A 13,703-nucleotide genomic window follows, 5' to 3' on the forward strand; every position below is an offset into this window, starting at 1 on the left:
CTTGGGAATTTCAATCGGGGTTTCCTTTAAAGGTCTGGTTGATTTAAAAAGCAGTTACTGGCAGTGCACTAACTAAAATTGCAAATTAAAACATACTAAGTTGCTAACTGCAGAATATCGTTTATTTTAAATGAATATTCTGATGTGTGTATGAATCAGTATTAAAACTATCAAAGTGAAAAAATAAGACATACTAGTAGCTAATACTCGAAAAGGAATCAAATTATTATAATCATGTTTTGATTTCACTTTCTTAATCTTTTTCATGTTTCTTTATATATTAGCATGGAAGGGACACAAGGACACAAGTTGACAAAAATGGATTTACTGTAAAAAACATTAACAACATTTAATTTTAAGACTTTAAAACGATTATATTTTCTCTATATTTGATATATCTAATATTTTCTGCACTTATACTTATAGCAGTGGGTTTTTCATTAAATATATTATGTATCAAATTTTGTCATAACGATGTCAATTCTAATAAGTATTCACAGTATGATATGTTATTCGTACTTTAATTTACAACAGATGGCCTCCTTTGACTGAAATAGTGTACGAAGGGGCACCTGAGGTCATCTATCACTAGTAAAGCTAAAAGTTATGTGACATCATAACTAATAAAAACGACCAAACATATTTAACTTATATTTTGCAAGCTTTACCTCATATGCAATTTGAAGCTTATTCAATGACTCTTTCATAATAATGTAATACCAGCACGGACTAGTTTATGTTCCTTAAGGTATACTTAAACAACATGTTAAGGAAAAAGCACAATTGATTACAATATGTGCTCAATAGGATTGTTTAAAATCATTAAACATTTTTTCATTGAAATTTTTTCACTATTGAATTTCGATCAAAATTAATATACAAACAAGAAGAAAAAATACGGATGAAAGAAATACAAACACCAATAGAACTTTATACGGCTATGGGACAATGAACATAATAGTGATGAATATGCAACAAATATTGATAAAGATATAAGGTAAAATGTGAAATGAATAAGTCTTAAGAACAAAAATTAATTTTCAAGAACAAACTGATCATTTTGTTTATGATATTTGAAAAAAATTTCATGAAGCATAATTAATAAGTAATTAGACCGAATAAAAGTGAATCAAAAATAAAACATAAAAAATGTAAAACATACAATCGGGTCTAATGATTTTGCACATAAACAAGAGAAAGAAAACGTTTTACAAAGTCTAGTGCATTTACACACTTACAAAAGAAAATGAAAGAATACGTTTACGAAATTTAATAATTTTGAACATTTCTTAAAGGAAATAAAAGAAAACACTTTGCCAAGTCTAACAGTTTTGTTTGTAGATATGTATATATAAAACAACAACCCCCAACGACAACAATAACAACAACAACAACAAAAACAACAACAAAAACATGCTTGACCAAGTCTTATAACTTAGCGCTGGTTAACAGAAAACACTTTGCCAAGTATCAATATGTATCCACGTTGAAAACAGATAATGCAAATACACGCTTTGCAAAGTCAAATAATTCTAAAGGTTTATAACATTTTTCTGGTTAAGCTATTAAGTTTCAACCAACTGTATTGGTATTTAGTTATGAACATACAGATACTTAAACACAATTCAATCAGACCGCTGCTTTAATTCGTTGCTGTATTCAGTTTTTCGAAATATATTTGCAACTCAAAAGAGTTTATGTTTGCTGAAAGTTTTAATTCTTATTTTTAACTTTATTTCTGATTTCGTTTTTTTATTGTGAGTTTTCAGTGAGAACATAGAAAGTATAACCAATATAACCATGACTTTTTATGTACTTAGTAACATGTATGTTTGCATTGTCAACCATTTTACACCGATTTACAGGTCATCATTACTGTAGAACCCCTAACGTCATACGAATACACAACATGATGTTTTATTGTCTAAACACGCCGAAACATCATTTTAGATGATCTTAGCGATTCTGTTTTTTTAAAAGGGTAATATATCATGCCACCAAAGGCTCTGCCAGGTCGTTGGGTGCCAGGAGTAACGTATTCTCCGTTTAAATTGGCATCAGTACATTTGTTATACCACCAACCACCTCGATCCAGGACTGCGCAATTACCTCCATATGTATCCCGGTCATTATCGAAAGCTGTGAAGTGCATACCATTATGGTAAGACAAACCATCACCTGTATAAAATACAGAAATAAGCATTTTCTTTTTACTGATGTGAAATTCATGAAATTATGTTAGTGTTTTTATCAAAATAATACTAAATTTCTTTATTTTATGTCCTCATAAATGGTACAATCTGCATTTAGTGTTTGAAATTATTTTGGTCCAATTGCAGTCGTAATATATTTTCTTTGGTAAATCGGCAATATGTGAATCAGTCTAGTAAATCAACTGTTTATAAAAATAATTTATAATACTAAGCTGGCTGAAATTTATTAGTACTTATTTCAAAAGTTAAATTTGTCGCACGGCCGCGCTAGCTGCACCTGACCAATTTAATTTTGTTAATTAGTACTTATAAACTTTACATAAAACAAACTACTCATCAGTTATTAATATATCGTTAAACTGTCTCCTTCCGCAAGCCGAAACAGAGGTTTTTACATGATTGATGAATGCAACGATAATTGTTACCTGAATTTCCAATTCCTTTGTCAATATGAAGCGTATAATACGGCTGTTTTCCCAGTCGAAAGTTCTGGAATGTTTCGTATACAGATGTTCCATCAGCAGCTTTCAGATCCAGTCTTAACTCCGTTTTTCCTAGTGATACCATTTCGTAAATATGCGAAAGGCCTGTGTTGGAATAAATTCCGCATATAATTATTTAACTTGAAATATACACAATAAAAGTTAAACTTTGTATAACAGAGTAACCAACGTCCCCCGCCTCTGGGTAGTTTTATATGAAGCATAAAGTTGTGCTATTTCAAAAGCTTGAGGTATGGATCTTAGGACTTTCAGTCCAAAATTATGATCATTGCCAGATCTGCAAATGTAACAATAAATTTATTAAAGAAATATAATGAAACACGGAATTTAAAAATCTATCATGTTAAGCTTTGACCTCTAAGTGTGACCTTGACCTTGGAGGTAGGGGTACATGTGTTGTGCATAACGTATCGTCTTAATATTGTAACTATTTGTGAAAAATCCCTTGAACTATGAAGAAGTTATAGATCGGACACAAAATATGCGCTATAACAGACTATGTTAATCTTTGACCTCTAAGTGTCACCTTGGAGGTAGGGACCCATATTTTGCGCCTGGCATATCGTCTAATTATTGTGATTATTTGTGCAAAGTATTTTAAAAATCCCTTGGTTTTTTAAAAATTTATGGCCTGGACACACCATATACCCTATAACAGACTATGTAAATCTTTGACCTCTAAGTGTTACCTTGACCTTGGAGGTAGGGGCACAAGTTTTACGCATGGCATTTCATCTTATCATTGTGACTATTTGTGTCAAGTATTTTCATTATCCCTTGATCTATGAAGAAGTTATGGACGGGTCACATAATATACCATATAAAAGACTCTGTAAACCTTTGACCTCAAAGTGTGACCTTGACCACGGCGGTAGGATTGCAGGTTGTGTACTTGTCGTCGTGTTATTGTGACTATTTGTACCAAGTTATTTCAAAATTCCTTGAACTATGAAGAAGTTCTAAACCGGACACAAAATATACCCTATAACAGACTATGTTAATTTTTGACCTCTAAGTGTGACCTTGACCTTGGAGGTAGAGTTGGGGGTGTTGCGCATGACACATCCTCTTATTATAGTGACTATTTGTGCCAAGTATTTTCAAAATCCTTTGACCTATGAAGAAGCTATGGACCGGACACAAAATATACCCTATAACAGACTATGTTAATCTTTGACCTCCAAGTGTGACCTTGACTTTGGAGGTAGGTGACCGGTTGTTGCGCATGCCACATCGTCTCATTATTGTGAACAATTGTGGAATCCCTTCAAAGTTATGGACCGGACACGACATATACCCTCAAGTAGACAATGTTGACCTTGAATGAGCAAGTGCGACCTTGACCTTGGTGGTAGGGGTCTGGTTGATGCGTATGACACATCATCTTCTTATAACAAACATTTGTGCCAAGCTATTTCAAATTCCTTTGGTAAATGACATAGCTATGTACCGGACACGAAAGTGTGACGGACGGGCAGACGGACGAACGGACATACAGACGGACGGAGCCTATTTCTATATACCCTTTTTTTCTTTGAAATGGCGGGCAATAAAACTTCTGAGTTGCGCTGGCTGATCAAATTAACTTGTTAAGTGTTCATGTGTTACAAATACGTATACATAATTAATATAACTTGATATTGTTTTATAAAACGGAATCCTTATGTGGACAGACAATGAGACGGAAGAATGGACATAAGTAGTAAATCTCTTTTAAATTGCTTGAAAATCTTGTTGTCATCAATAAAAAGCACACACTTTGGCATTTTCTTCACGCTTTATATATAAGTAATTTTCTGAATTGTAAAATAATTACGATTTTGTGTGTGAAATATTGTCTGTGTAAATATAATCTGTAAAATGGTTCAAACGAGCATTTACAAAGTCAAATACATAAAAAATATTTATTTAGTTATTAAGTTAAGTTTATTATTTAATCTTACTTACCCAACCAAAATTCACTGTCAACTGAACCAAATCCTCTTTCAAAATCAATAAATGACTTATAGAAATCAATACTTCCGTCGAAACGTTTTTGAAAAACCTGTAATATATGTAGTATATATGAGTACATAAAAGGACAATTAATATGTAACTCATATTTATAAATCAAATGAAAATATTTGATTAAGATATTGTTCTTTCTGACAGAAGTGCACCATTTAATACAATCACTTTAACAATTCTATATTATTCATGCAATCCTTTTGTTTATTATGCGACGTTTAAGTTGAAAAACCTAAGGAACATAAGGAATTTCGTTCACAGGTTGTTATAAATATAGTAAAAGTTTTATTGGAATTTATTTGCATTATTCTGATGTTTTAACACTAGAATCATGTAAAACTGACCGTCCATCCACCGCCATCTGTTTCAAAATCACAGAACACGGGTATTATCAGCTTTGACTTCCATAGTGTTACATTATATACTCCGTCTTTACGTATATCGGTGTTCTCTTTTATTTCATAGCAATCTTTGTCTGAAATAATACGTTTTCTCAATTATTGATACGCCATAGCATTTGTTTTCTTGTTTTCAGGTTTCCAGTCAAGTAAACAAGTAATAAGCGATAATTTAATATTTTTTCTCCCCAGCGATTAAGACGACTGTATTTCAATTAAAAAAAAAAGCAAAAAGGGACACACTTAATTTCAGAAAGTATGTGTTGGAAATATATTTATTCACATACAGTGATGTTTTGTTAAAGTAAAGTGTTCGAATTAAAGCAGGTCATAAGTCAATAGTAGGATATTTTTCTCATAATTATATAATACTGGTAAATGATATAAGATATACTGGGTACTTTAGAACTATATTCCAAACATATAAATCGGTATCTACAAAGAAGAAAAACATTCACAAAGGACTACTTACAGGTTTCTGGGATGTCGCATTTCTTTTTTTCTGTTAAGTCTCCTTCGCAACCACCGCTAAATAAATTCTTCAAGCATGTCCTGTTTCTTGTTTGTACTCCTGATGAGCAACCTTCACTCCAATCATTCCAGTTTGTCCACACTCCTGCATAATTTTATAGGGGCTACACTGAGGTCTGACGGGTAATTTGGTGTCCAAAAAAAATGTATACAAATTTCCCCACAAATCACAATATTATGACTAAAATAACAATAACTTACACTTTAACCAACCCTCTAACAACAATTATGCTAGAAAATGCATTTTCACATTAGCTTTTGATGCAAAATGAAAGTTGGTTTTCCTAGACATGTACAGAAGTTACCCACAATTCATCGGGTATAACTAAAATATGCAACGGACATTTTTGGAACAACAGAGTAAACGGGGGTAAAAAAGTCTATCGATTTTTTCTCAACTCTCTAACCTATCATGTTTAAATAACTTGAGTATAACGAAGAAAAACTGTATAAAAGATAATCAAGGTAGCAATTTCGTAGTCTTGAAAAATCAAACGCCAGCGAAGCGGTCATTTTCTAGACAAAACGGAAAGATATTATATACATGTACAATTATTTTCATTGACATTTCAGTTTCAATTTCAATATTCTAAGGCAAACATAATGCATCGGTGATATTTATACTAAAACAAGCACAGTGTAATCACACTAATAAAAGTATTTAACGCTATCTATAACGTATTTAAATCAAATACAGTTAATGACATGTCTCATTTGATTTGATTGTTTGTATTTGGGATGGAGTGGGGGTTGCGTCACACAAAACTGTGTAGGTCATTTTTGCGACTCTTCAGTTTTACTGGTGGAGGAAGAACTCAGGTGCCCCCTTTGCAAAATTGTTTCTGGCACAAACGGGCATCTGTGTATGTAATGAGTGACGTTTCGTAGGCTATCTTGATAGGATCGTACATACACGTTCCACACACAATTACATCATATTCATACCATAGGCAAAATTAAATGCACGTTTCCTATTGTAACAATATGAAACCCCAGAAAAAAACCTATGAACTAGCTTCTGAATGTGGCATTTCTATCGTTATTCCATAAAAGCACCCCCACCCCCCAAAAAAAAATGAATACATCAATGGGCATGCTCTGGAGTGTTGGTATTTATTACCTGCACTCCAGTTACGCACTGTGCATGTATATGAATTCGATTTAACTCTGACACGTTTTCAACAAAAAAGTCTTCAAACTATGATACAATAAATGTTTATGATTCTATTAGAAACTTGTTTAGAATTTAATGATTTTTTGGTGAAAACGATATAGTTTACTTGTATTACAGATAAGATCAAAGTGCTGAAGGCACTGAAGAAAAAACGGATAAACTATCACATTTTCACTCCAGTTTCACAGGTAAATTAATTTTATATGTCGCGGTTTACATCTAAATATCAGCTAACCTTTGCTTTTTGAGACTTTTGTTTTTGAAAATAATCTAAACGAGTAAAATAAATCCTCTTTTATAGGCAATAATTTAATAAGTAGCATCCCCGATTTCTCTTTCATAAATTGGCTTTAGCAAATTCTTTTCTATTCAAATATTAAGAACATTCTGTCAGTGACGTGTCCTCTACTTGAAATCTTACTGTGTATTTTCGGTAACAGGAAGAAAATGGCAGTCTGTTCGTATCATTCGGTAACAGGAAGAAAATGACAGTCTGTTCATTTGATCTTGACTGTGAAAAATCATGTTTTGTGAACCAATTTATCCTGCCGATAAAGATTTTGCAAGCAATCTGGTGGTTTATGTTCTAGTGCTTACACTTAATTTTTAATTCCAAAGAACATTTCTTAGGAGACCTTTAACGTTTGATTACGGTATAATCACTATAATCGAAATACTTAGGAATTAATTTCAATTCCTGATACTGTGAACTTTTTCGTTCACGTGTTTAAAATACTTAAGTAGCTCTAAAATTTTCAAAACGATATCCAGTATTTCCGAAACAATTTACAAAGGCTTTTAATACACAATCTTATGAATCTTAAAGTATTACGAGAACCACCCATTTAATCTCCAGAAATACATACGAAAAACAAGATAAATCAAAAGGCTGCAAGCTCTGTGGTATTTTCTGATCTTTGCAATATAAATCGCACTGTACAACTGTATTATTTTCCTGTATAAGTTTATTTTTATGTACTATAATTCTTCTTTTGGTACCAGAGTTTGAAACATTTTGCATGACTAGAGTTGCATCAAAAATCATTTATGTTCATTTTTATGACAGCCACACTTTATCCTTGCATATCGTGGCTATTTCCTTAACAAAGAAACTTTATAAAAACAATTGCCTTGAATTGGATTTGAACCCCAGACACACTAAACGAGCGCGTTACCCTTGCACCACGGAGAAGATATACGAACAATGCCTGAATAAAATCAAGTAATACTAAATTTAGATTTTTCACTGCATTTCGGGTTAATTTCGAGGTTTTTTGTTTCAAGATAAACCTGTCCTTTAACATTGATGTAAATAATTTAACAAAAATATTCTCGCCAAAACAGTCCGACATGTATATATTCCACTACTCGACAGTCAGATTTATTTGTGAAATAAGCTCTCGACATCGCTTAAAATAGCATTTTCATTGATTAAAATGATATTCATCCGCGTAATTTGTGAATGTGCATTCATTGACAATTCTATAAGCCAAAGCTACTTTTTAACTTTGAATGCGTTGTAATTTGTTGGATACTTATAACAAAATGAAAATATTTCTTTCTTTTAAATCGGTAGTTTTCAGGTGTTTTAAGAACTGTTTGTTGTTAGATTTGTCGTGAAACCGCTGTGTCAGAGATTGAATGTTAGCTTTGTATTTCCTAATCTTCGATCAGAAATACAAAAAGGAATGGTAACATTCAATGAATACAACACCCACACGACCAAGCAAAAACAGGACCACAGCTAAATTATCAATGAAAACATTAATTTCAGGCTTTCAAGTGGTAAATAAAAAGAATAAACAACAAAAATGAAAAACAGGAAGAAAGAAGAGACAAAAGTAGAGAAAAGTAAAGGTTTTCGTGCTATAAAGAAAGAAAAGTAGCGTTCTCTCCGTTACTTATTTATGCAATGAAATGCATCCGATCAATATTTAGCCATTGTAGTTTTTGAAACCAGTCACTCGTGTTTTCAAAATAGTCGGGAAATGAACCCGACTTTTTTTTATCAAAACATTTACAAAACTATTAACAATGAGTATGCCATGATAAACAGGCTATAAAGAGTAAAAACAATGGTTTATATATGCATTGCCCTTTACCGTCTAGGAGTTGGAAGTATTATAAAACATAGTTTAAGCAATGGTTGTTGTATGAGGTGAGGTTAATAATATCTTACTGAATTCTTAAAGTTACTTTTACTTACCTGCCCTTCACATTTGTCTTGCTGTATCATGATTTTGTTTGTTTCGTTTAATTTGAAAGAAAGTTAGGGTTTAAAAAACAACAACTATATAATCAGTTTTAAGTTTATTTCACTAGTCACGGCAATAACCCTGCTGTGGAAGCTTGACTATGTCGGGGGCTGCGTCATGTGAACGTTGCCGTCGCCTTGATTGTCTTTATTCCAGTTTTCCTTTTTCACTCTTATAACGCTCTCAATTTCTTTTACACCGGGAAGCTTTCAATATATTGGTAACATTAAAGCACAGCTCAATTGACCCATCACTAGTACGGAGGCCTTCCAATAAGAAAAAATTTATCAGGATATCTGCTAAATCAATAATGATAATAATAATATTAATAGAGCCAGATTGTAACTCTTTCCGACCTTCTTGATAATGTTTACCATGTGCATGAAACAGGTATCAATTACCTATAGTTTTGAATGTCTAGATCAAAACATAGTAATATTTTCATCAACAAAGTTTTACATCCAATGCGGATAAATATGCAAGTATGTATGTAAAATGATAAATATTAAAATTTCAGATCTATCTAGCAAAGGAGATCGATTTTTTCTTTAAAGAATTTTAATTATGTGCACTAGACATACATTAGAAATATTATCTAATAAAAGTTGAAGCCTAAATGTCCTATAATGAGGCCGGATTCATTCTCTATTTAGCCAGTGCTTTCAGTTCTTTGATCAGAGTTAAAGAGAAAAATTCTGGAATAACATTCTGTGTGTGCATGTGATTTTTTATGCTTACAATACTCAAATTCATGTTCGTTGTATAAAAGGTATTACGAAGTTTTTTTTCCTGAAACGGGTGTCAGATAAACCAAAGTGACCTTTGAAATAGGACCCATTACACTGATTGACAAAGTAAATTTTCTTAGCCTAGATATCATGATATTTTAACCATTACAAAGTTAATACATAATATTTAATAATTACACGAAAGCTCTCAAATTAACATAGAATATTTGTAAAATTGTGTATGTCAGTTTCGAACTCCGTACGTTTAGCTAAATTCATCATTGTAATGGAGAAAAAAACATGATTACAACAATGTAATGCTTTAAATATATTGAAATTGCTTTTGAAAGATTTTTCTCACAAGAACATATGTGAACAACAAGAAATTTAACAAACAAACTCATTATTTGCTTTTAAATTTATGGATTGTTGGTATATTCCGGTTTCGCACTTTCGTTGCTGCCGATACACAAAAAATTCTCCGTTCGCTTTTTAGTCATCCCGAGAATCATCACGTGACCGTTGTTTTTATTCAGATTTGCAAACTGAAAGGTGTTTTAAACGCTTTTCCCACAAAATTGGAGAAAATATGTATTTCAAACGACTTGCCAATCCAAAGAACACATATCAATGTATCACTGATTCTGTTTGAATGTCCCTAACTCGCAGGTAACAAAAAAATATCGGTTCGTGAAATTTTACTTTTTTTTGTGACATTCGGCCGTACCTCAGTGGAGTACCTTTAAGAATTTCAGGATATTTATGAGATCGATCATCATATAAATAATCCTTGATTCTTTGCAGAAAAAGATTCAATTGTCAAACAAGCTAAAACACATGTTACTCTATAAAAGCTAGGAGACGTCAATAATCATAGGAGCTAAAATATTAGGCAAAAACAAAGTTAATGCTTTGGTCTTAAATTAAGCTAAATATCTTATTTAATTTATACAGAATTCATTTTAGTTGAATTATGTATGAAGCTGTAAGCTTAGAGACACACTCTCGAATCTATTCCAGAATCAAACCGTTACTGAGCAACACGTTCCTGCTCAAGGAAACAACGGCTTGCCCCTAAAAGTGTTAGATTACAAGTCCGACGCGTTTACCACTCGGTCATGCCGCCACTTTGATTGTCCTCGCTGCCTATTTCAACACAGACTTTTAACATACATTTTGCTCGTGCCGTTTAATAAACCTTTGCTCTCCCTTTTTTAATACATTCCTGTATAGTTTGTATACCAACAAAATATTATAGCTATCGGAAATAAGAAGTTACAATAATGTTAAAAATAGAGAGGGTATTTTTACCGACACACAATCCTTTGTAACACAATTGGTCTTTTAGGTTTTGCCCAATGCAATGGAGACCACCATTGTCTGGAGTTGGGTCTGTACAAGAACGAGTTCGACTTTGAAGCCCGACGCCACAAGAAACCGAACATTGTCCCCATTTTGACCAGTCAGTCCATCCACCATTAACTTCCAAAATAAAGTTATATAAGAGAAGGCAAAATGAAAAAAAAAATAATATAATGATGATTAATATATAAGACCGCTAATGTCGCACATTTATGTTTCAATACCGCTATATGTAGTGTTTTGTTTGTACAAATCAGCATGCAAATTGTTATAAAAGGAATGATATTGAGTCACTTTATTTGTTGACTTTCTTTTTTGACACATATTCTGCTCGTGTCGTTCCATTTATCTTGGCTCTCCACTATTAATACATTCATTTATAGTTTGTATCATAATTAACAGTGATATGTACATGTAATAACAATTTGAGACACAGGCTTACCTGCACAAGTTCCATTGTTACATAATTCATCTTCAATATTGTCTCCAAAACAATGGTCCCCGAAACGCTGTGGACGTGGATTTGTACACAGTCGTCTACGAGTTCGCATTCCTACACCACAAGTTGCTGAACATTTTCCCCAAATATCCTATGAACTCCAACCACCATGTACTGTTATAATTCAAAATGCAATAATCCCGATTAATAAGAATATTCAACAGCCGTAAATGCTATGTGCGTATATATTTGAAAAATATCAAAGCCCACCACAAAAGGAGAAATTCAATGACAAGGGTCTCACGAATGACTTATCTTTGACGAAAACATTGAGACTTGAATTATTACAGATACAACCTGAAATATTTACATGTATATATAATCGCAACAACACGGGACACCAAATAATAAATATCAACAATAACGATCCTTCATAAAGAAAAAAATCTCGCTGAAGTACTAACTACATGAAATGAAATTGACGTTCTACATGGATCTGTTATATCAAACGAATCATTAGGACAATAAGATCAATATAATTTATATGAGCATGCTTACCTGGACATAACTTCAGCTTACAAGGTTTAAGCTCTCTTCCTTTCCCTGGACAGTCAAGACCGCCATTTTGCGGTGCTGGATTGGTGCATGTGCGGTGGCGTAATATAGATCCTATTCCGCAAGTGACATCACATGATGACCATGGTGACCAAACAGACCAACTTCCATCAACTTCAATTGTAACAATAAACATGTATCTAAAGTTACGAAATGTAAACAATAAAGCAACTATAGAGTTCTTAAGGATATCGCAACACATACTTTAAGCACAAACATGACACATTCGCTAATACACATGAGTGATGATGTCGTGTTTAAAAATAATTATTTGGTATAATTGTTGATAAAGTTACCTTGAAATTGTCTGAACTGTCGTACCATTAAAAGTTTAAAGTAACGTAATTGATGAAAGCATGCCTTATAATTCTTTAACATATTTTTAATAAGACAATTTCTGTTTGAGCATTATTAAGCGGTGAAGGTCACACTAAGAAGTCAACTGATAGCTGTTGGAACATCTTGTCTGGTCCATAACTTTGTCAATATATAAAGGGATTAAAAAAGATTATGCACAATGAGTAGCATGATGAGGCGGTGTATCACGAATGAGGCTTAGGCATTTAGCTTTAATGTCAAGGTCACACTAAAACTTAGAGGTCAAATGTCAACAGTTAGAAAATCTTTGCCGGCTTTTAACTGTCTCGATCAAGATATTATTTTCACTTCACGATTTGGCATTCTTGTTAAGTATGATAAAACAGTGTGTTATACACAAGATCTAGACCTTTGGCTCCAAGGACAAGGCCATACTCAGGGGTCAATAGCTAGAAATCTCTTATCCGGCCAATAACTCTGTCATGCTAGTCCGCCGCCTATGGTTTATCAACTGATACTGACTATGGTTAAAACTGATAAAAGCTTAAATGCTGATAGATTTATGTTGATTCATTTTTCAAAAGATTTTGAAAAAGTAGCACTAATGTAAAGCAATATGAAACAGAATATCATGCGCAATACCAGAACCCCTAGCTCCAAAGTAAATTTCACTCTAACAGGTCAAAGATCAGCACGTAAAAAATCTTGCCCGGGAAATAACTCTGTCATGCATCAAGGGATTTTGAAATCAGTCGGCAAAAAATTAAACATTATGATTCATTGTTATCCTCGCAATTATGATAATGTTTGGTTGTAGGTCACACTTATACAGTATAGATCATATGGCGACGTTCCAGCTTTACTTGTAGAAGAAGACCTCAGGTGCCCTTCAGTGCATTATTTCTTATGATAATAAATACTTCACTTTGACAAAACAAAAATTTTAACTTAATGTGTAAAAACCTATTTGATTCATATTATTTTTCAACTTTATGCTTCAGTACAGACTAAACTAAGAAACTGCCATATGTGGCTGCTTTGTGAATAATAGAAAAAAGTTTTCATTAGCAGCCATCTGTCTTCATACTTTTAAAGGTATTTTATTTAAATGAAGTCTATGAAATACCGACTATGTTGTCCTTTTATATCATCTTTATCAA

The 13,703-nt window shown here is 32.7% G+C and overlaps 1 protein-coding gene across 1 annotated transcript; it reads right to left on the reverse strand.

Moving 5' to 3' along the window:
* Nucleotides 1-1,114: 1,114 nt before the first annotated feature.
* LOC132750011 (microfibril-associated glycoprotein 4-like) lies at nucleotides 1,115-12,375 on the reverse strand. Its single transcript, XM_060739961.1, has 8 exons — nucleotides 12,169-12,375; nucleotides 11,614-11,784; nucleotides 11,121-11,291; nucleotides 5,594-5,737; nucleotides 5,068-5,198; nucleotides 4,664-4,760; nucleotides 2,639-2,800; nucleotides 1,115-2,178 (listed from the first exon to the last, which is right to left on the reverse strand). Exons 2-8 carry the CDS (start codon nucleotides 11,720-11,722, stop codon nucleotides 1,925-1,927), a joined length of 1,068 nt encoding a protein of 355 aa, XP_060595944.1. The 5' UTR covers nucleotides 11,723-11,784; nucleotides 12,169-12,375; the 3' UTR covers nucleotides 1,115-1,924.
* Nucleotides 12,376-13,703: the final 1,328 nt, after the last annotated feature.

This window comes from Ruditapes philippinarum, unplaced genomic scaffold (genome assembly GCF_026571515.1).
Source record: "Ruditapes philippinarum isolate M1 unplaced genomic scaffold, ASM2657151v2 ctg330_1_1_1_1, whole genome shotgun sequence".
Classification (NCBI taxonomy): domain Eukaryota; kingdom Metazoa; phylum Mollusca; class Bivalvia; order Venerida; family Veneridae; genus Ruditapes; species Ruditapes philippinarum.